The sequence below is a fragment of the Hetaerina americana genome, unplaced genomic scaffold (assembly GCF_022747635.1).
Source record: "Hetaerina americana unplaced genomic scaffold, ioHetAmer1.1.p SCAF_3, whole genome shotgun sequence".
NCBI lineage: Eukaryota > Metazoa > Arthropoda > Insecta > Odonata > Calopterygidae > Hetaerina > Hetaerina americana.
In genome coordinates this window covers 36,046,190-36,070,290 of record NW_027286874.1, presented here as the reverse complement: position 1 = coordinate 36,070,290, position 24,101 = coordinate 36,046,190, and the positions used below count along the sequence as shown (strand labels likewise).

Genomic DNA, 24,101 nt, shown 5'->3' with positions numbered 1-24,101 from the left:
GATATGGAAAGTTTGCAGAGGACGGGTGAAATTGGTGTGCTATACAGCAAGGTTAAATCACTATCAGGAAGTAAGATGGGAAGACATATGCTAACAGTTAGAGATAAGGCGGGTAAGATAATAGTTGACACAAGAAAGATCCGAGAGAGTTTGAAGGAATATATAGAAGAACTGTATAGCAAAGGACATAGGACAACCCCCTCCCCGGACTACAACCTTGACGTGGTGGAAGGGCTTGTGCGTTCCGATGACCCCTAGAGCTGTACTGGCGGGAGTAATAATTATTGCTCCTGGTAGGGTCACCCATGCCAGATAGGTCGAATGTTAGGAGCCAGACGAAAGGTAGTCCACGCAGCGTCTGTTCCTCAGTGAGGCGGCTGCAATGGCGTCTGACCCCAGTGGGGCGGCCAGTAAGTGATGGTGTCACGTTAAAAACACTATTGAGGAAGGCAACGGGAAACCACCTCAATTATCATTCCCTAGAAAAATATGATGGACAATAGAGATATTTTGAGTCCTGGCAACCACGGGGCTCGGCCCAATCGGCCGTGTGTCGTGCCCGGCAGCGGGGGAGGCAAGGCTTCCGCGGTCGTCATCCCACGAAACCCTTGCAAGGGAAAACCAGCAGCAGCAGGACAGAAGACGCAGGAGAAGAAGACAAAATTAGTTAGCATAGGAACGTGGAATGTTAGGACAATGATGAGGACAGGGAAATTGGAGAATGTTAAGCGAGAGATGGAAAGGGGAAATATAGATATTTTAGGTCTATGCGAGGTGAGATGGAAAGATAGCGGGGATTACTGGAGTGATAAGTATAGAATAATATACAGCGGTGGGGACGAGAGCCAACGAGGGGTTGCCATAGTATTAAATGAAGAGGTAGGAAGAAGCGTAGTCAACATAGAGCAGGTAACGGATAGACAACTACTAGTGGAGATAAAAGCAGAACCGACGAACTTAGTTATTATTCAGGTATACATGCCACCGAGCAACCATAAGGAAGAAGAGGTCGATAAGATATACGATCAGTTAGAGGACATGATCGCGTGTGTTCCAGCAGGGAAACATTTGATAGTGATGGGGGACATGAATGCGACGGTAGGCGAAGGAAGAGATGGTGATGAGGTGGGCGACTACGGTTTAGGCACGAGGAATGACCGCGGGGAGAAAGCAGTTGAGTTCTGCAGGAGACAGGGGTTAGTCATCACCAACACTTGGTTTAGACACCACAAAAGACGCAGGTATACATGGAAAATGCCAGGTGACTCAGGAAGATATCAGCTAGATTATATCCTGGTTAGACACAGGTTTAGGAATAGTGTGATAAATTCCCACAGCTTTCCGGGAGCGGATGCGGACTCAGACCACAATTTAGTTGTTATGAAATGTAGCGTACGTTTCAAAAAGATAAGGCAGGGGCGGCGAGTTAGAAAATGGAATGTAGAAGCATTAAATGGGTTGAAAAGGAAGGAATACAAACAGGCGGTAGAGAAAATAATGGAGGATGGTAAAGGGCTTATTACTATCGAAGAAAAATGGGAAATGATCAAAAAAGGGTTGTCTAAAGCCGCAAAAGACACTATTGGAACCGTTAACGCTAAAAGGACTAGGAAACCATGGATCACGGATGAGATGATTACAAAGATGGATGAGCGGCGAAAATGGAAGAATATAAATACAGAATTAGGCAAAATGAAGTACAAAGAATTGAACAATAAATTGAGGCGGGCAACAAATAAGGCAAAAGACGCATGGTGGAAGACGCAGTGCGAGGATATGGAAAGTCTCCAGAGGAAGGGCGAAATCGGTGCGCTGTACAGCAAAGTTAAATCGTTATCGGGAAGTAAGAAAGGAAGAGCTATGCTAATAGTTAGAGATAAAGCGGGTAAGGTAATAGTTGACGCAGGAAAGATCCAAGAGAGATGGAAGGAGTATATAGAAGAACTGTATAGTAAAGAACTCAGACCAACACAGTTAGACATTGAAAAAGAAAATGACGTAGAGGAAGACAGCTTAGGTCCAGGCATACTAGACAATGAGATAGAAAGGGCATTAAGGGAGATGAAACTAAATAAGGCCGTGGGGGTAGATAACATTCCCGTGGAACTTTTAAAATGCTTAGGAAAATGTGGGAGGAAGAGGCTATATGGGCTGATCCGTAGCATATATGAGGAGGGAATCTGGCCGGAAGACTTTGTGAGAGCAGTTTTAGTTCCGATTCCGAAAAAGGTAAAGGCCACGTCATGTGAGGACTATAGGACAATTAGTTTGATATCCCACGCAGCTAAAGTTGTTCTCAGGATCATAAACAAACGGATAGAGAGTAGGGCAAATGATTACTTAGGGGATGATCAGTTTGGGTTTAGGAAGGGGAGAGGTACGCGTGATGCCATTGCAGTAATGAGATTATTAATCGAGAGGAATATAGAACACAACCAGGAGGTATTTGCCTGTTTCGTAGATTTCGAAAAAGCGTTTGATAGAGTGAATTGGGAAAAACTAATGAGTATATTGCAGAAAATAGGAATAGATTGGAGGGAAAGGAGGCTAATCCGCAACCTGTACATGTCTCAGACTGCTCAGGTGCGGGTGGGAAACGGGGAGTCAGGATGGGCAGTGTTAGGAAGGGGTGTAAGGCAGGGTTGCCCATTATCACCGTTGCTGTTCAACCTGTATGCAGAGGAAATGATCAAAGAGGCATGGGAAGAACTAGAGGTAGGAATGAAAGTGGGCGGGGGATTCGTAAAATCAGTTAGGTTTGCTGATGACCAAGCTTTAGTTTGTCAGTCAGCCAAGGGGCTGCAAGCATTGCTTAGTGAATTGGAAATTCAGTGCGACAGGTATGGGATGAGAATCAACATTAATAAAACAAAGGTTATGCGATTTTCTAGAAAGAAAAAGGCTAATCTTAACATTAAAGTAAGAGGGCAAAAACTAGAGCAGGTAGAACAGTTTACGTATCTCGGTAGTGTTTTGGACCAACACGGTCAAAGTAGTAGTGACGTAAGGAGAAGAATTGCGCTAGGCAAAGAGGCTTTCACGAGGAGGAGGGAGTTGATGACGGGGACTTTGAGTAAGGATATTAAGAAAAGACTCGTAAAAACTTTGATATGGAGCGTAGCTATTTACGGCGCGGAAACGTGGTTATTGAAGCAGGAGGATAGACGTAGACTGGAGGCTTTTGAAATGTGGGTGTGGAGAAGAATGGAGAAGGTGAAATGGACCGAGAAGAAAACAAATGATGGGATACTTAGCATGGTGAGCGAAGAGAGGGGTTTGTTGGGAGAAATCTTAGGGAGGCAGGAAAAATGGATGAGGGGCGTATTGATCGGCAGTGGGATGTGGAAGACTGTGATAGAGGGTAGAATATTAAGCAAACGAAGAAAGGGCAGGAACAGGATAGGGATTTAGGACGGGATGAAGGGAGGAAGCAAATACTCAAAGATGAAAGTTGACGTGATGTAGAGTAGGTTGCTGGATTTTGTGTTTTGTTAGGAGTCACAAAATATTTATATGGTAGTTGTGTCCATCCAAAAACCTACCTCAACCGGTAGATAAACATATAATTATAATATAAAATAATAGCACAATTGTTTTCAAAATGCCGTCAAGGTTTACATTCCCCCATTTTTTCGTCGAAATACAAATAATAAAGTTTAATTCCTGGGTTTTGATATAAAGTAATTCCGATGGTGGGGGTAGGGACTTATGGTGGCTCTTCGTCGCCTATGTGCTTCAGGTACCTTATGAAATATTTTCTCCATTCAAGCGTTCGTGTTGAAAGTATATGCTGACCAATTGAATGACATTAATCTCGGCCATCTGCCACAATTTATCGATATTCATATCGTATTCGGTCGACAGGTTGTTCGAAGTCTACAATAGTGTATAGTAATTTAATGAAAGGAGAATAAAATGTAGACTGAATAACTGCTTTTTATTGACGCAAAATATTAAACAGGTTAATTATCACAAAATGCAAGCGTTATTGATCACAATATTTAAAAAAAATCCGAAATCAAGATCTCATGCGGTCTAAAGGAAATTCATGTGGCGCTACATACAGAAATATATCAGTATTATTTCTTTTTTTACAGAAACAAGTGAAACTGTAATTGACCCAGCATGTACTGATTGAATTGCTTGCAAAAATGTCCTACTTAATCATTACAATAAAGAATTTTCTATAGACTGCATGTGGCATTTTTATTTCGGCAATAGACACATAGGACCATCTCTGTTTTTCTTAATTTCGGCGTGGTTATTACGTGAAAATTTAATCTAAAAAGACGAATTGGAAACGTGCAAAATAATGTGAAAATGAGGGAATTCTTTCATTATGTTCCCAAACGCTAGTGAAAATTGCACTATGCATCGAGTTATTATGAGTAATTAATCGACTAAACAATTCTTACAGGGTTAAAATTTTGGGGAGCGGGGCTGCTTTATAGCATCGCACCCATCTCCCTTCCCCTGCCTATGCTACTACACTTCCTTAAAACACATCGTCCGAGTAACAGCTAGTTACACCCTTGTCTTAATTCGACATTTTAAGTGGGCGGACCGAATGAAAATTCTTCTCACCTTCAATCAATATTTGCTATTTGTGTACCGCGGTCTGTCTCAACCGTCTTCGTGATACAGAATGTGCAATTCTTTACCAAATAATTTACTCAGAATGGGCAATTTATGTTTAAATATAATTACATGTTTCATTAGCTATGATAAATGTGCGAAAAATAATAATGCACCTCTGTATACCACATAAAAATAAGCTAGCGTATAACAGCAATTCAACGTACCAGTGGGATGAATTGTAGCAGTCTGTATACACAGGAAGTGATATTTCTGAAGGCTATATCGACAAATAAAAATATCACGTTAGAACTTAAGTATCAGTAACAAGCGAAATATAAATCAGCAGAGAAATTCAATTTTGAATTGCCCACGTATTTCGCCCGAAAGATTTGTTGACAATGCCAGAAAAGACGTCACTAATCGATAACGACGGTTTTCAGTATTCAATTGTCAAAATGTGAACGCCATTTTCCATACAGAAAACTTATTGCGTGAAAGTTAACTCCAACGGAAAAACTTTCCATCGTGTTAATGTGGACACTCAAACAGGTAATGTTTAGGTTTAATTTTAGTTAATTATTTTTTCTCACCTAATCATAGTTTTCTTCTAATGACTTATTTTGGTAAGGATCGCTGAAATATGTCTAAGAATAAAGCAATCGTATCGCCGGTGATGTATGAATTCATTTGGTTTCGATTGCAACGGTTTCTTACCTTTCGTGAAATCTAACCGAAATGTAATCAAGTGAATTCATTTGAGTGCATAAAACAAGGCAGCCGATGGGAAACATTCATTTTTTATTTTTTTTGACAGGTGACTCATGCGGCCTTGTACTTCGGAGACGTGCCAAAATGGACTCTTGATGTCTGACTTCATAGTGCGCGACACTTCCGTCAAGTTCATTCTGGAGAGTAACTTGAGGCTGTGGCTAGTTTAAAACAAAGAAGGCAAATATTGATAGATTTTGTTGATCTGTGGTAGAAATAATACCTCAATATGCCTGCAAGCGGCCCTGTTTATCAACCAACGACGGTCAGTTATGAACAACAAAGTGATTGGGCTCCGTCTGGTTACTTGTCCCAAACTGTTAGTAGTAGCCTCCCTAGTCGTGGTAAATGTTTGCAATGGCTTATTTTAGCCATTGGCATACTAACACTGGCCGCTGGCCTAATTATGGCTGTTGAAGGAGCAATTGACTATGGAAATCAGGCTAGTGATTTTGAAGAAAATCATCCCTTGCCATCAATGTCATCATCATTACCGCCTCCAGAATCGAGTCCCTCCCACTCTGTTGTTGACTTGGTGGTTGCAATTTTCGGGGCTCTTCTCATGGTTATCGGAATAGTTATGATTATGGCCTACGTTCAAATGGCGAGAAAACGAAAAGGCTGTTGGCTACCATGCTTGGCGACAAAGGAGCAAACACTTGTAAGGCAATTGCGAGACAATCAGGTTCAGAATGGACAGGTAAGTTACCTTTTTTTCCAAGTTCATCATTCAATGTTACATTATTTTATCTGCCTTTCAAATCCCACTAATGATATGGATATCCATGAGGAGTTATAGTCATGGTAGTGTGGAATTTCATATCTTTATTATAATTTAATTTTTGAGTGATAGAAGCTTAGCTTAAAGTAACCTTATGTTACCTGTTGAGGAGAAAAATGATAATGCCTTGTAGGAGGAGTGAGGGTATGTTTGTACTGTACCACTTTCATATCACTGGGATGATTTTATGACAGTATTTATGTCTATTAATTAGTTTTTCTTTTTCGGGATAAACTGATTTATTGTCAAACTTTGTAGACAATCTCTAAGTAAGTGTGTGTATGTGTAATGAACGTGGATTTTAGGTTAAAAACTAATTATAGTTAAATATTGCAGATAACTCTTTTAATATTTGTTTCGAAAGTATGATGAGTAAATACCGTATTATTTTATAGTTAATTCAGTAGTCATTGTAAAAAAATATTAGATAAACTTGAGTATCAGCCTTTGAATGTTGAGTCAATTTTTCCCCAGTAATCCCAGGAAAATATGGGAGTCATTCCGAAGTAAATTATGTTTTCATGTATATTATTTTAGTAAGATTGAATTGTATTGTAAAGGTTAATAGTTGATCGATAGCAACATATTTGCTTTACAATAGAAGATACGGATTGGCGGTTGAAAAATTTCAAAAAATAATATAACCAAACGAAATACAGCTCAAATAAAAATCTAGTAAAATATACTGAATATTAATATCCTTATTTGGATATCTCACTATGGATATTGACTAATTTCAGGTGTAGCGCCTAATACAACCATTGAATCCTATGGAATCCCTCGATAGGATATTTTATCTGGCTAATTTTCCTAGGCGACCTGTGTTTCCAAGTGATAACTGCGTATTTGATGCAAGGTACACAACATGGTGTTTTACTTTCCCAAGATAAAAAACTTCTAGGTTTGCGTAATCTGAAAATTTGTGACATTTTCCATTTTTTCGTGGATCACTTGTTTTTGCTTCGTGTGCACCTTGGATTAGACGGATATAGTCATAGAATTGTCAATAATGGTGTCGTATTGGCTATGTAAGTCTTAATAGGCCTCAGCCCAGTTCGTATCATTGGGATGCGTAACATGAATTACATTCATTATAAAATGCTTAGAGCATGATTAAGAGCAGAAAAATACCAGGATCACTTCTTATGCAAGTCCCAAAGATATATTTAATGCCGCACATAAGTTCTAGTTTCGACGTTCCATCTACTCCAGTTATAGTGCAAATGTATTTTGGAACCTAATTTGTGTTTCTCTAATTTCAGTTGCATGTATCGATTATTCATACTCCTCTTTATAGCTTTGAGCATTCATTTTTCAAAAGTAAATTTAAAATTTTCACATAACTCTCAATCACTGCTAATTTTTTTATCTTTCAAATGTAACAGCAGTTGAAATAAAATTGGGGACAATTGATTCACAAGCCTTAGCAGGCTTTATTTCTATATTCTAATTGTTTAACTGGGTGATTGTACCTCTAAGATTCTGACTTTGGGCCCATCAACTACTGATCTTCTGGTTACGGCTCAGTATGGTCCTGTGTCTGAGATAGCCTACCAGCCCCCCATCGTTGTGGAGGAGGAGGAGGAAGAGACGAGAACACTCATGGGCAGCGAGAACAAGGAATGGTGAGAATCTGGCCGTGGTGGTGAAGGTGTGAAGGTGGTGGTAACGTTTTCGGGTACTTACTTGTTCATAACAGTCCTTAACATTGCATGCCAGAGATGAGACAACCCAAAACATTTATATTGGGACTTCAGTCATCTCTTTAGTGTGCATGGAGGGCAAGTTTACTGGATTCTGTGGGACATGAAGATTTTCTCTACTTGTTTAATTCATCATCATGAGAGAGGATAGCTCTGCTTGGCTTTCTGCATTGGTGGAGTTGGTTTTTTTCAGTGTCCTTTGTAATGAGAAAGCATGCTGTAAGTATGGAATTTACATGCATGTCAGCCCAGAGTAACTCCATTCAATTTATATATTTACACATTTTTCATGCAACAAATTATCATTGTGGAGGAACTTTTTGCAATATATTTCTAAGAAAAGTCCATTTCAGCAGTGAACATTTGCAAGATTCTCATTACCGTGCAAATTGAGCTATTTTTAATAAAATTAATGCATAATCTTCCATATTAGCTGGCAGGCATTTGAATGATAGATGAAGTGAGTGGCCTCTGAATCTGAAGAATATCCTCATGAACTTGTGAAAAATTTATAGGAATTGCAGTTAGTTGAAATTTGAAATTTTGCATTTCGTTTGAAAAAGATCCTTTTCCTTCTTTTCATAAAGTTACTTTTTAAGATTTTTGTCTCCGCTTTACTTGCATTCATATAATTTGCTTGATGGTGTTTCATGAAAGCATTGTATGCCTTTTTTGTAGATTTACACATTTTGGTGAAATAGCTTATTAGTTTCCATCATCATAAAAAATTAAGCATATATAGTTGCCAGCAGAATAACTCCCGTCAGTTTTCTGTTTTGAAATTTTTTACTATACCCAGTTACCATTTTTTCTGTTGGAATGTTTCCATATCTTTCTAGAACACAATCAAAGTTTGCTTTATCATTTTCCTTTTGGTATATAAATGTTTTTATATATTGTTGATTGTATCTGTGTAGTATTTTTCTATACTAATTTTTTGTCTTCAAATTATTCAATGTGATTGGATCATCAGGAGTGAAAGTTTTGTCTTTTAGGCACTTAATATCTGGTAAATATGGAAAAAATTGAATGAATTTTATGGGTGTATTGATTCATTTGGATAAATAATACTGGAATCGTGTGAAAACCATGGGATCTATTATGATAGTAAACAAATACTCTCTCACTGTCACAAAGTTTTACATAGCAAAATCTGCATTTTTAAATGTAATACATTGGTCATAAGGAATCTTTGTTATGGCGAAAATATCTGTTGATGGCTTACATTAACAAAGGATATACATGTATAAATGAATGTTTTTAGTAATTTAAAAAAAGAAATCTAGGCAGAATAATACGAGCTCTGAGTAATAAAATTAGACCTGGTAAATGATGGAAACTTTCATTCTCATTTACTTCCTGCCAAGCAAAACCAAGGAGTAAGATTCCAAGAATTGCTGGAAATGCATCAGAAGTTACTTAAACAAAGTTATTGAGTGGTTTTTGCCAAAATGCAGGAATTTCTTGTTTTAAAAATTATTCAACTCAACTAGGGTTTGAAATTCCTGCATTTTGGTACATGTCTGCTGATGGCTGTTAAAGTAGCTATTATGATATTTCCTGTAGATATTTGACTTTTTTTTTAAATTTAAACCATAGTGCTTCAATATGGGCTTTTGTCTTTTGGACTGTAATGCCATGTGGAAAACAACAATAATTTACGGCATTTTATGTGCTTTAAATTGTTTCATCTTGTTCCTCTAGAAATTAACAGTATTAGGGGATGCCTTAGTAGTTTAACTAGTTAAAGCACTTAGCCAATCATCAAGGAATTCAGATTTATATCCTGTTCAAGGCGTATGACTGTGTAATTCCTTCATATTGGGCAGTAAGGCATTAGCAGTGTATAATCAACTAAGGGAAATGATTGAAAGTGTTCCTGAATGGAATTGCTTGATAGTAATAAGGATGGGATATGTAGAGGATCGAGGTAGCAATGGGAAAGTGGCAAGATAGTAGTGTAAGAATAAGGATTGACTTCAGGGAGAAGACAATAGATTTACTGGAGGAATGGTTTGATTTTCTCTAGGACCTAATTTAAAATAACAGTATTTATCGACTTAATTGGGCGAGGTTGAGACTAATAGTCCCTTCTTCCACCTAACCCTACATTACAGTAATGTAGGGTTAGGTCTGTAATGTAAAATAACAGTACTCATAAGGCCAAGAGGAAAATGCTGTAAGATATCTAATCTGGTTAGATCGTGTTATGGTTGGTCAGATTTAGGAACAGCGTATTTAATTCTCACCTGTTCCCTTCAGCAGGAGATTGCAATTTTAATTTAGTGCTCATGAAATGTTGTTTAACTCAAGGGAATAAAAAAATTGGAAGAATTAAAGTAAATGGAATGTTGATACTTAAACTGGGGTGAAAAGGAAATTTGCTATTTCAGGTGTAACTTTTTGGAATTGACACAACATATTGAAATGAAAGATGTAACTTTGTTGCAAAGACACATCTTTCATTTCAGTATGTGGAAAGGAAACATTATTTGGAAGCAGCTGAAAAATCTGGGGGGATCTGGTAGAAAAGTGGGTAATGGGTGCATGCCTGATGGCCTGAATTCAATACCCGTTGATGCCTATGGGCACCCGCAGCTTCACCCAAGCTATGAGATATTTTGGACACCAGTGTTTCATAGGGAACCACAGGTGGCTCAGGTAAAGGAACTGGTGCCCTGCCCTGACTCGTGAATTTCACACAATATTGAACTTAGTGCTAGATGAGTCTCTCAGATCAACCTTTGGGTTGATAACTATGGTTTGGTTTGGGTTAAAAACTTAGATGAGTCAGGGGCAAGAGTACTGCATAATGAAGGTTGGGTAATACTACAAATGAAATAATAGGAAAAGGATTAAGAAATCATGGGTTTCAGAGTGTATAAATAAGAAAATGAATGCTAGTAGAAAATCTAATCACATAAACAGGAAAAGGAAAGTGTGGAGGGATGAATAATAACCAAAGGTGAAGAATTATTGTAATAAAAGAGATGAGGTTGGAAAACAGTGGTAGGAAAGTTTATTGGGACAAGTTGAAAAGAATCCGCTGTAGGTGACTATGAAATCGTCATTACCATGAAGCTGATCACTATCATAAATACAACAGATGTACTATTCATTGGAAAAGAGACTCAGGCAAGATGGAAAGAAAGCATAGGTGTATGATTTGAGAAATTAAAGGCTATGCTGTCAATAAGGGAAGCTTAGCTCTAAGTGTACTTGATACTGAGATAAGATAAATGAGTAAAGGTAATCAAGAGGGACTAGGTGGTGGATCTAGATAACATTCCTGCAGAAATATTTATGGGTTTAAGAAAACATGGCAGGCAATGTGTTAGCAGGTTTATTTTGTACCATTTATTGGGGGAGGTGGTTAATATTTAGCTGCTGAAGAATTGTTAATAAATGGTGCTTCTCATTTTAACCACTCATCTGGGAATTTAATTTTTTCATGTCTAACCCTTGGTGTGTATTTAATTTTACACTCAAGCCCAAATTTCTATTTTAGTCGTAGGATGATGAAAACACAAATATTTTATTATATGTTTGCAGTATAAAACAAATATTTTGAGTGGTCGTCCGAAATGATGAAAATTTTTGGTTTAAATTTTTATATTAATAAGAAAACTTGATTAATTATCAAAGTTAATGCGAAAACAATTTACTAATTCGTACAATTGATGAAAACATTAGCGTAGGATCAATGCTATTTAAGATATATGGTTAAATCAGTAGCAACAGAATGTTTCGACAGATGAGCAACGTTTAAATTACAATGTTAAATTTTGTAAGATTAAGGGGCAAAATAGGCAACCACACATGACAATTATTTTTTTTTAATCCTTTACTCTTCTTTGGTAAAAAACTTTTAATTGATTACAATACTTCATTTCTATGCAAAAACACTTTACTTATTATACAAACATCAAATAAAAAATAAAAGCTACAGGACAAAATGAAATTGTTTGAAGTAAGCATGAAGAGAAATGTAATTCTAAAAAAATTGTATGGTAAATCATGACCATTATTTTAAATTTGTTCTACATCTATTATTTTTACTTGCAAAAAACGATTTATTTTTAAATTCAAAGAATATCTATTTTTAGAAATCATTATTAGTATGGTATACTCTGAAACATGGAGCAGGACACAAACCAACACAACAATCAGGGCACCAACATTTTGTTTCCTTCCTTTTTCCTGCTTTGTAGCACACAACATATCTTTTTCCGGGACACTCTTTGGTTTTTTGGGGGAAGTATCAATAAAATGTCTCTCAGTAAGGCGAGATGGCTTAGGAGATTTAGATGGCCTTCCTTGGATTACTTGGGCATCTTTTCCATACTTCGCCATCAATATTTCATCAAGCGTGATTAGAAATTCTTTTCGATTGAGTTTCCCCTCATTCTTTTTATAGATTGAATAAGCATTCAACATTGTCATGTCCATCACGTGCCGAAATATTTTTTGATAGTATCTTTTTGGTTGATTTCTTGCAATTTTGTACATGTTCATGAGTCCATTGCTTCTATCAACCAACCCCTATTCTTCTAGTAGTCTTGTACTACAATTGGTTTCACCACTTTTTGCCCGCATTTTTCCATTTTGCACATTTCACTTCCATGAAATCTGCTCACCATTATCACATCTCTTTCGTCCTTTCATTTCATCACCATCTGTTTCCCCATTGTCCCTACCACATCTGTTCTATTCTCGGATAACTTGTCCACTAATCTAGGGTTAGTGTACAAATTGTCTAAATATATAGTATGCCCGTTAACTAGCCAATTATCTGCTAAATCAAGGACGATCTTGGCGGTGAAATTCTCTTCTTAATATCTGTCCAAATACATTGTGTCCTTTCCTGTATAAATCAAAAAATTGCATATATAGCCTGACACACTTTCACATAGCACAAAAAGGGGCAATTAGAAAGCTACCCGAAAGACAACGACATAGCTTCGCTAAAAGACGTTATAGGTACACAAAATGTCTGAAGTTCTATCTACTGGCCAGAAAGTGAACTCATTGGACGAATCTACGAGTGGCAGCAGTTGCGTGACGAAATATCACGGCATTATCATTGAAATGAACATAAAATCAGTGTGACGTATATACACGGTATACCCACCAAGAGATTAATCTCCTCCTGATGTACATACTGCATATCCAGATGAGTGGTTAAAATAAGACTGCAATGTGAGGACTATTGGACCATAAGTTTGAAATAACATGCAAAAACAGTAGCCCTTATGATCATTGGGAAAAGGATGAAAGAAAAGCAAACTATTATGGCATAGCAATAATGACATCACTGATAGAAAGGAATATAGATTAGTCCTAGGGTATGTCTGTTTGCCTAGTGAATTTTGAGAAAGCATTTTATGGAATTATATGTAATATATGAAATATTTAATGTCTGGGAAAATCTTACCTCAGATCATGTGTCAGTGATTTCTCATTGATACAATATTCAGCTGATAGTGAATGTATATCGATCTATAGCAAATCAATAAAATGATTGCGGGAAGGTGTCTCACTTGGCCAATTTGAACATCTGTAAAGTTTAAAGGCAGCATCGAAACCATGGTCGTGAAATATTAAATCTTTATTGTGGAAGTGTTGTTTCTTCTTACCCTCATAAGTTACTTGTGTTAAAACAAAGCTCAAGGACAGTGGATGTGAGATCACGGCTTAAGGAGCCAGAGAAAATTGAATGTAATTTTCCTGTTATGAGTAATAAAATTGTGGCAATCCAAACTTGTTTATATAATACAGCATTGTAAAGGTGCTTATGTGAACAGCATAAGGAGGCAGGTTCCCTATCTTGGGATTTTGTTCACCACTAACAACAAACCATTCTGTGGTTTGAATTTCAGGCAAAATGAATGCCTGGTTCATGTGCTACCACATAGGAAATGTTATCGTAAGAACTTCATAGAAACTCATTAGTCCAGCTGCCATGCCAGAGCTTCCCACAAACAATTCGCTATTCTGCTCTGCATCTTTTTTAGTGAATTGAATATTTGACTTCTTATTAAAAATGAATCACTCAACTAATCATATTGACTTATGAAAGAAAGGGCTATGTTCTCAATATTACATCATTTATCGAACAAGAGTAAATGAAAATAGAAAAATATGATGCCAAGATTATTGTGGCACATGATAGAGCAAAAACAAATTTGGTGGGCAGCAGACCATTCCCTACTTTTGCGCTATTAGAAGAAATATCAATTGAAAAAGTTTCGTATATTTTGCATGGTGCTGAGAAATAGTGAAACATCAAACAGTAACCTATACTCTGAATTTGTAGGAACAATGGTATATTCAATACATTCAAAGTATTATCAACAGAATTGTACATTTTTGGAGCAGTTACTTTCATTTTATAACATTTCTGCATATGTTTAGTGCTTTATGGAGTTATCTGTAATCAACCATTTGATGTCTTGTATTTACATTGACTACTTCTTTCTCACCAAAAATTGCTAACAAGTGATGGTTTTACATTCAGGGTATATTTGGTCAGGTATTTTGGTGGATTATTAAACAAGCATTTATGATGTTGATATATTTCTGCTTCATTTATTGACATCATCTTATTCAAAAAGTGGGTCTTTGACTTTGTGAGAGTACGGTAAGAACATAATCATACAGTGGAACCTCAAAATACGAGCATTATCTGTTCTGCTATCTTTCTCATAAAGCGAAAACCTCGTTTAGGGAAGCAACTTTTTGCATATAAATTCATGCAAAGTGCAATTATGTGCTCTCTGCCAAAAATGATGAATAATGTAAAAGGTTTATTCTAAGAAAATTATGAATACATTGTTTGGGATTGTGGATCACATTTACCTTTCCTTCTATTGTGGAATGAGGCTACTGGGAATGCAAACTTAATTTGTAAAAGCACTAAAGGATAAATTGTTAATTTTTATGATACATACCAAATTTTTTTTTACTTGAAAGCAATCTAGAGGCATTTCTATTCCCCAACGCTTCAAAATTTGGTGAAAATACAACTCTGAATGATCGTTAAATAAATTTATATTGTGCATTGCCACTGCCTTATTAGGGTGATGCTTCATACGCATGGTATGATGTAAAAGTTTCCTGTTACCTCCACATCTTATTTTGCATGCTGTTTTGGACTTAACACAAGCCTCGTGGAATTTCTGAATGGTAAACAAGCTTAAGGGGTTGGTTTTTGAATTGCTGCTTGAATTTGTGCAAAATAGCAGCGTGAGATGGCCTTTCATTGACTTGTGGTTGGGCAATGGATTCTCCTCTCCTGTTAAATGCAAAAATAAAGGATTGCTTCAACATCATCTTCCTGAAGAGAACCGTGTCATCACAATTAAAGACATGTTCTGGCAGGTAACCCTCAGAATATACAAGCTTTTTGAAGTCACCAGTGAAGTTCTCTGCTGCCTTTGACTCAGAGCTTGCTGCTTCACCATGCCTCGCAACATGGAGGATGAAGGTTCTCTCCGCTTAAATACTTGTTCTGTCATTGATGATCACAACATTTTATTAACAAGGTCGGTAAAAATCAATTTCCCCTTCTCACAAATTATATTCTCGTCAATGGTGTCGCATTGCAATTCCTTTTCGTTTATGCATGCGCTGGGTAGATACTCATCGCTCAATTTGAAACATCTATCTCCTGAGTCATGTCTATGTTCTTGGAGAAAAGGCAGACTGTTGATGGGTACTAGATCAACCACGCCCACACCTTGTGCCCAATTTTCAGTGATTTTACTTATCATTGCTACTGTTACTTTTATTCTCTCCCAGCTTTCTTCTTACAAATTTTTCTTTGGGGTCAATTTTAAAACTATGCACAAAATATTATTTAACTTTGCCCAAAAAATAACTAATTATGTGTTTGGACACAAGTTTGGAAAAATGTGATCACTAGTGACACTAATATGCTAGCGGAATGAGTGCTAGAGACAAACTGCAGGAGCAGGCGCGAAATGAATCAGGAATTCCACTCTCCTTGTCACTCTTAATGCAAAAAGTTGCTTGGTAAGCATGTCGTTTTTGGGATCAACATTTTTGATTGTTTTGCGGATTACTTGTTGTCTGAGGTGCTCATTAAGCGAGGTTCCACTGTATTTTGCCGGCATCGGCATGGATAATCAATTTTTTAATGTTGTCAATTATTTTAGCTTTTCAAATGTATTGATTCCCCATGAATTAAGCTTTATGAGCCATTTGCAAGAAATAATGTGACTGAATATCAAATGTAAATTGGTCGAAGGAATGTTTGCAAAATTTAGTTATCGTGGGTGAAAAATCTAATAGCATGCATAGGTAGTTAAAAACTTAGCAAGGGATGAGCCCAAAGGAGCAGATCTAATTATATCTCTATTCTTTGTTTTATAATTGTAAAACATTGTTTCAAGTTTATGAAATCTTTCATTTACCTAAGAAACTTAAAAGTGTGCAAAGATTCAAATTGAATGTTTTATATCCAAACTACTCATAAGCTCCAAAGACAATCGTACGCATCGTCATGTCCTTATGAGATATTATTAGTTTTTAGAGGTTATCCTTAGAATAGTGGGATTGTATTGATACACACTTGGCATTTCATTAAGTTTCCCTGGGAAAAATTCCAAATTACTCAATATCTATGCCCAAGGTGAAACATGAACATTCAATCCCTCTGAAGTTAGGTTAGTTCTTATTTCCAATAATAATAAGCATATAAGGCCCAACTAATGTTATTTCGGTCTGCTGGTGACCATCAACAGGGAGAGTAAGAGCTTGATTTGAGAGAAGATATCGATACCATAGCACTGTTCAGTGTCAAGTGTAACGTTATTGGAGCCTTCGAAAGTTCTTGTTATTGTTTACAGGAATTAAATTAACTTCAATTTCCAGACAATGGTTCATGCATCTTCCTTGAACCCCTGGCTGTAATAGGCAGGTAGGCACACTGCCTACCAATCTAATACTGCTGGTACCAAATTACATACTATTTTTACTTTAAATAGATGTCAGTCATATTGTTTCTGTATACAATATATTTATTGTGTTGAGTTATTTGTTTTCTGTAGGTATGAATTATAATAAATAATTCTGAATTATTTGCCTAACTCTGTACATGCAGAGTTCTGCATGGGTATACTGTTTTGAGGTTTATTAATTAGGAAGCTCTATGTGTATTACTAATTCAAAATAGAATGAATCATATGCCCAGAGTGGCTTCTCACCATATTTTTGGGTTGTTTTTACAAAATATTGTTCATAACTCATTAAATTTACTCGTAATTTCTGTTAATGAACATTAATTATAGCTATCACATTTTTAAGTTCCCTGGGATAATGTAACTTGGTTTGAAAAACTACTATTGTCAGAACAAATTCTTTGGAGAAAAATCTGGAGACCCAAGGACTAACCTGTTGTTACTTAAGCAGTAAATTGAGTTTTGGGAAAAGCATTTCACAGAATGTTTATTTTATTTTAGCATTGTGGCCCATAGCCCCTTTTTAGTAAATTCAGTAATCATTTTTTATTTGTAGTCATCTTATTTCTTTCCTTGTTTGTCCTGCCCAAAATGTTCATCACTGTTGCATCTCATATCACTGAGTACATTAAACATTGGCAAACTGTTAACAGTGCACTGTAAAAGTTTTTCAGGGTAGAGACTGGCAATTAAAGATTCTCAGAGCTTTTGATGCTCAAATATGTTGAGCCAACATAAAAATACTCTTATTGAAGGAATGTGCCTTTCTGTTTTATGAAGATGAATGAAAAATTCTTCCTTCCTTTTTTGCTCATGTGATGGGATTGTCAAATTACTCAAATGCAAACACTGTCCCCTGTAGTAAGATTGCATTTAATTTTGCATCATGATATGTCTATTGAGCACTTTTAAAATGTTGACAAATTTTACCATTTGAAGTGTTTAACTTATAAAAGTAATACTTTTAAACTACTAACTAGCATGAATTTTTTTATGCTAACACATGCATGTGTTTTCAGTGTGGAAGAAAGTGAGCGAATGCTGGAGGCCGATCCTAGGATTGTCCTGCGTCCACTACGGCATGTTGAGGAGCAGTGAAGAGGTAAGTTATATTTTATGAGCATGAATTTTTTTAAATCTATAAAACTTAGGTGGTGTCAAATATGATACTTTTAAAGAATCATGTTTATTTATTTTTCATCAACTTACCCCACATCTTATGTGATAATGTCTGATGAATTACTTGGGTATAAGTAAAAAGAAAACTTTTCCAATGATATCAACTCAAAAGTCACTTATTAACTCTTTGTTACTGCCTCATCAGTTGGAAATCCAATTTTCTTGTCCAATTAGAAGCAGCATGCATTATAACACCATAGAGTATAAGTTGGCAATATGATGGAGGTTTAGTGGTTAATTTTGTAAAAGTAATATAGAACTGCATCCTACGAGAAAGCAACTCCCAAGTTGCCCCACAATGAGCCTGGTGAGTCAAGTTAAGAAATAGTCCTTGGATAATAAATTTCTGTATTTATTTTCTAGTTATCCTTAAAATCAGTAGCCTTTTTGTGTCTTTAATCTTAAAATCCAATCTCTACTTCAGATTAAAATTCTGTCCCTTGTCATTTGTGACTGCTTTAGGGGGCTTCATCATCCAAAAAAACCTTGTTATCATCAATTTTTAAGTACAGAAATGATGATATTTACTATTACCAAGCAGAGTTTAACCAAAGAGGTTGTGGATAACCTAAAACCATAGATGCCAATGCAGCCACAATCTTTCGGGGTCTGATGCCAAGTAAACACTGGAGACCCATCTCTTGGTACAGTTAATCCTTATTCTTTTTGTATGCCTCTCTAGGGCACTATCTAGGCCATGTTGATTTCCAAGTTAATGTTCCCTATCCAGTAAAAATGTGGCAGAAAACAGCCCTTGAGATGGGTTTCTCACAACTTAAAAATTGACAAGAGCAGCTACTAACTCTTTCCTCTGAGCAATTGGCAGACTCACTGGTAAACATTGAAAAGATAAGGTTGACATACCAAGACATACATCAATGGAATTGGTGTACTTAGAGTTGAGTTAACAATTCCATGTGCAGTTGTTTCCTCCCACCGTTCTGATATGTTTCTTTGTCAGTAATCCACTGAACATCACCATGTCAATGATTTATTTCATGTCATTTGCTGTTTCTTCCAATAGCCACCCTGAGTGAGTGCCTTGCTCTAATGCCTGACTCTTTTGAGCATAATGGACCATTTGTTTGAAGTTGTTTCTGAAGCTAGAACTATCTTTTATAAAATCACAATCTGACTGTACTTTTGGGGGTGGAGGCTCCCTAAGTAAGAACATGATTTCAGATTGCCCATTGTCATGACTCTCACTGATACATTGCACCCAATGAAACATGAAAAACAAGTGTTCTATGTCTAGGGAGAATTTTGCAAAGAAAATTGAAAGAAGGCAGAAAAAAGTACATGAATTGAGAGGTAAGATTCTATTAACATATGTTTGTTATAGGAGGGAAAATATGGATGAAAAGGGAAGTGAAAGAAAGAGAGTTGTTATTGTTGAGGAGACAAATGTTGGGGTTTGATGTATGAGGTGATGAAGAAGGCAGATGTGAAGGGAATGGCTTTCTGTGGTGTTTATATATTTTTCAAAAGTTTTGAAGGGAGGCTTTAAAGCTATCAGTAATCATCCATAACCTAATGTTAGACTACCTGGAATAATAATCTATGAATTGTATCATCCCTTCATTTTTCATTGGAGCTAAAATTATTGGGATTTATCAACAGTCGTGTCCAAGTCACATTGTAGTCCAAGCATAATGAGTATATTTTAAGCTTGAGGAAGTGTTTTTATGCTGCTGATACTATCACTATACTGTGGTAATGCTACTGAATTTAAAGCTGAAGGGAAATATTTAATAATAACAAACAAACTAATTCAAGTAGTGCATGGTATATGTTTTGTGATGAAGGTTCACATGTATTTGAAATAACTTTCGTGATTGTTAATGTGTGCTTTCTACGTATTAAATAACTCCACTATAAGAGAAGAATGGAGAATGTATTGAGTGTATGAATTCTAGTCAAGAATGCAAGTGCTCATGTGAAGACATTGAAGTCTGCGGTAAGTTCATTCTAGTGGCGGTTAGTGATAAACTTATCCATTTGATCAGTTTGTCACAAATCAAAATCCTGATATCTCTTTCCCTTCTGAGTCTGTCATGGTACACATTGCAATCATTACTAATCAAGCTTGCTCAAAAGGTTTATTATGAAATGTCATCGTTCATCTCTTTTGAGGAAAACTTTCAAATTAGATTCTTCATGATTAGAAAGTGACATCTCAGGAATTTTTTTTTCTTACCCCAGCTGTTTTTTCTTTGCATTTTGGGCCTACTGATTACAAACAGCACTCTGCTCTGTTTCACCTAAAATATTCAATTTTGAGTAGTGACGAGCATATGAGAGAAATATTTTTTCTGGGTTTCTGAGTGTCTTGGTGAATTAAATATGAGAAATAATCTTCGACGAAGAATTTTTAATTTAGATATTTGGTTTTCCATGTATGTAATCTGTTTTAGTTACTAGCATTATTTAAACAAAATTGAAGGGTACAGAGAATGAACATCATTTTGTCCATATTAATCTAGGTTAGACTTGTATGATGGTGAGCTGGGTGTGGGGCCAAAGGAGGGAACAACTAAAGCACCATTGGCAGCTGAAGAAGAGGTGACCCCTTCTTTGCGCTCATCTTTGACCCTTGCTGGTTCTATGTTCTCTCTGGATGAGAAAGGAGACATCACGCCACTGGCACAGTCTCGATTTTCATTGGACACAGCCTACAGTGCATGAGACTGCAAGTACTGTCTTAGTCCACAAGTGTGTCAGGTTTAATATGATGTGAGTTTTAGTATTATAGAGCTTTTTTGGCATACTGCTCTTCATTCCTAAGGACACTCTGGTGACAGTGAATAAAATTTTGGCCCGAAAATGGTGTTACAACCAGTCTTTGACTTGGTATTTGAAAAATATCCTTTTTCCAAAAATATTTGACAAGAATCATTAGTATTCAGAGCTTTAGAACCTTCAAGAGATGCCTAGGGCCTTGGTCTAATATGTATATTGCTAATGTGCTGTAACATTGACTATAATGGACAATAATTTTAGTTGCAGTATGCCATAATGCTTAAGTTACCTATTAAGCCTCCGTCCCCCCTTTGAAGATGACATACGCATAAATGTGTGAGCGTGTTGTGTGTTTGAGCCATGGCATGTTTTGTGTTGGCCTTTGTGTACATAAAATCGAGCTCTGATGTCTGAAATGTTTGTAGGGAAGACACGTGTGTTCCTCTGGAATGTGTGGTCACTGTTTTGTTGTGATTAATTGTAAGATATATGGCTCATCATTTAGTTAGCCATAGTCTTTTGCTACCTGTGTGTACCTATTGTATCCTCACACATAGCTACATTAAATGTAGTTTTATTGTGCTGGGTTATACAGGAATAGTTAATTGACTGTATAACATAAGATTTTGCTCTCTAAATCTAGTGCTTATTAGTCAATGGTAATTCCAGTATGCTTTCACTTGTTGTAGTGCCATGAATATTGAAAGATGTGAGGAATACTTGGAGAAACTGTAGCTGGATTATGTTTTTGCAAATCGTTGTTATATTAATCAATTCAAGACTGATTTTTATCACTTGTAGGAACACATTGAATTTAAATGTAAACTGTTGAGCACCAATCCACTCAATTGCCTTTTTTTTATTCCATGTAGCACAAAATATGTATTTCTTGAAATGTTCTGAGTATGCCTTTGGAAGGTTTGGCACAGTAACTTCAGTAAGATGATTTAACAAAAATGCTTTCAGGGAGTGATGGTGTTGAATTATTGGTCTTCACATTCCTCTTTATCTTCCGGGTATGAATGTGTTCATGTGTTATTATCTAATTGACATCTAGATAATGTTATATGATAAAGTTGTGTTTTTTCTAGTTCTCTATATATAAATATATATCTATATATGTATTTATGTAGTGACATACTTACTACATATTCATAAGGCCTGGAATTTTTTGTGTAACTTTTTGAATCTGTTTTTTTAATCTCATAATGTTTACACCACACTTGTCTTTTATCAGAACTCTTGATGAAAAAACATGTTTTTAAATAATGATAATTATAATGTGTAAGTGCTAATTTTTATTGTGATTGTCAATTGACTCCCGAGATTTATTTCAGTAATATTCCTTGAATATTCTTTGGTTAGTGAATCGAATGTGCTTTTTTTAATTTTTCCTCGACTTTTACATCTGTTTCTTATTGGTTATCCATTATGAAATTTTTTTAAATTAGATTTTTAATTCTTGGTGTTGGAACTTGTGATACGCATTTAAGTGGCATGAGAATTTTGTCATTCGAATTTTATTTAAAACTTGATCATGGCAAGTATGCTGTAACTTTTTGCTATTGAAAATTTTTTAGTAGATTTTTGGAAGTCATTTGCTGTTCTTTAAGGTTGTAGATGTCAGTGGCCTGCCCAGGGGATGGGAGGTAGAACCTGTATTATCTGTGTGTACAAAAGTGTTATGTTAACACTCTCTTTGTATTGGAAAAAAATGATGGACTTGCTTACACCTCTGGAATAATCTCTGGGCTAGTCATTCACATATGTTTTGTGCCTATACAGATTTTCACCTCTTCTGATAGTATATTTTACATATATGATTTATATATCATGTTGTAATGAAATAACTAAAATATTTATTAATTACATATCAAAATTATTATACTCTTATGCAACAGTGAGTTGACCACTTTATATCCTTGTTCATGGTAATCATATCTAAATTTTGATTGGTATATTCAGTTAATCTTTTATAACCGTCTATGAAATGAACAACTAAATGAAATTAAAAATTAAGTATGACACAACTTGATGCTAATGTGATTGACCCATGTAAACCTAAGGCATTCTGATTGGCCCTGTGTTACCTCTTTTTATAAGAAATGGAAATTTGATTGTGATGCCAAAAAATAACATTAATTAAAAGAATTTAATGACCATTAAGTAACATTCCTCACTTCATTATTGTTAAATGATGAGGAATATGAGTGGAACACATTGGTGTTTCTTAATAACTTTGGCACAGATTCACATTTTTAGGTGCAAAACGTTTGCTAGCACACTTTGCCATAAACAACTAAGCGACCATTAATGATGATGCTGATATTTAGTTTTTGAAGGTATGTTGGGATACCATACTCAACACCATTTGTTTCAAAATCACTCGCACATTTTTATGGACTGCATTCAAACCAAAAGTTTGGCAAAGCATTTTTGACTTGACACTTAGTGATGAGTCTCCACTATTTCTGGTCTATTTTGCTCATTCTGTCTCCATAGTGATGTCCCAGTTAGGGAAATTATTTCCAGCTCTTCATTATGTCCACCAAGGTTTGGCTCAACCATCATTGTAGAACTGTGGGAGAAATAAGGTTTGGTCATTAAATATTGGCCAAAGTTGGACATGGAGGTTGTCAACATCAATTACAGGTCTTATTGTGGGCCCAGAATTATGCTACTTTAAATTAAACTAATAATAAAATAAATACATAGCATATACAGTAATCATCTGGGATAATAGCATAACAGCTCAACAATTACTAAAATCTTTTGGGAATAAGTAATGTCTTTGCTGGTTAATTTTTCAGAATGAAAGGGAGTTTTTTTAGTTCCCCAGGGGTCATGTAAATGAATAGAATTTTTAAATAAAAAAGAGCTGACCATAGATGTGAATTACAACAAGTCTGACAGTATTATCAAACTGTTTTATGATAATAAATGCTGATTTTTAAAAAATTTAATGGCTTCATACAAATGAAAGAAGTGTATGTACCTGGAAAGAACAATATGCTTTGAACCCATTTGGTATTTGTAACTACAACAGCCTTTGTGTCTCTTTATGCTGATGCAGTTCTATATCATTTTTGTCCTACCAATAACTGTACTAGTTAATAAGTTGGAATATTCCAATTTAAACAATGATCACAAGTTATAAATCTGTTCAGGCATTGACTCTAACATATAGTGAGCAAGGCCAGTACATAACATTATTATGTCCTCTAGGCAATCAAACCATCAAGCAGTATATTTATTTTTGAGAGTGTTTATATATCTAGGGATGAACACATTTTGTTTAAGACAGGCCCTCTGCTAAGGTGATTAGGATGATGATGTGGCCAATGTCCTGGCTTCCCACCCAGAGGGCCTGGG

The 24,101-nt window shown here is 35.9% G+C and overlaps 1 protein-coding gene across 5 annotated transcripts; it reads left to right on the top strand.

Moving 5' to 3' along the window:
- The first annotated feature begins 5,040 nt into the window (after window positions 1-5,040).
- On the top strand, window positions 5,041-22,593 carry LOC139690007 (uncharacterized). 5 transcript variants are annotated; one of them, XM_071587183.1, is made up of 5 exons: window positions 5,041-5,127; window positions 5,393-6,046; window positions 7,655-7,752; window positions 17,831-17,913; window positions 20,474-20,586. In XM_071587183.1, the coding sequence occupies exons 2-4, from the start codon at window positions 5,576-5,578 to the stop codon at window positions 17,907-17,909; spliced, it is 648 nt and encodes a 215-aa protein (XP_071443284.1). In that variant the 5' UTR covers window positions 5,041-5,127; window positions 5,393-5,575; the 3' UTR covers window positions 17,910-17,913; window positions 20,474-20,586. The 5 variants fall into 5 exon arrangements, with proteins under 5 accessions (XP_071443284.1, XP_071443282.1, XP_071443281.1 ...); XM_071587181.1 differs by having other exon boundaries at window positions 7,607-7,752; XM_071587180.1 differs by lacking the exon at window positions 17,831-17,913 and having other exon boundaries at window positions 20,474-22,593.
- The last annotated feature ends 1,508 nt before the right edge of the window (window positions 22,594-24,101 follow it).

Coding starts and splice junctions, on each gene's coding strand:
- LOC139690007 (XM_071587179.1), top strand. CDS start 5,576: ATGCCTGCAAGCGGCCCTGTTTATCAACCAACGACGGTCAGTTATGAA. Junction 6,047..7,606: donor ATCAGGTTCAGAATGGACAG/GTAAGTTACCTT, acceptor TGTACCTCTAAG/ATTCTGACTTTGGGCCCATC. Junction 7,753..20,473: donor GGCAGCGAGAACAAGGAATG/GTGAGAATCTGG, acceptor ATATTAATCTAG/GTTAGACTTGTATGATGGTG.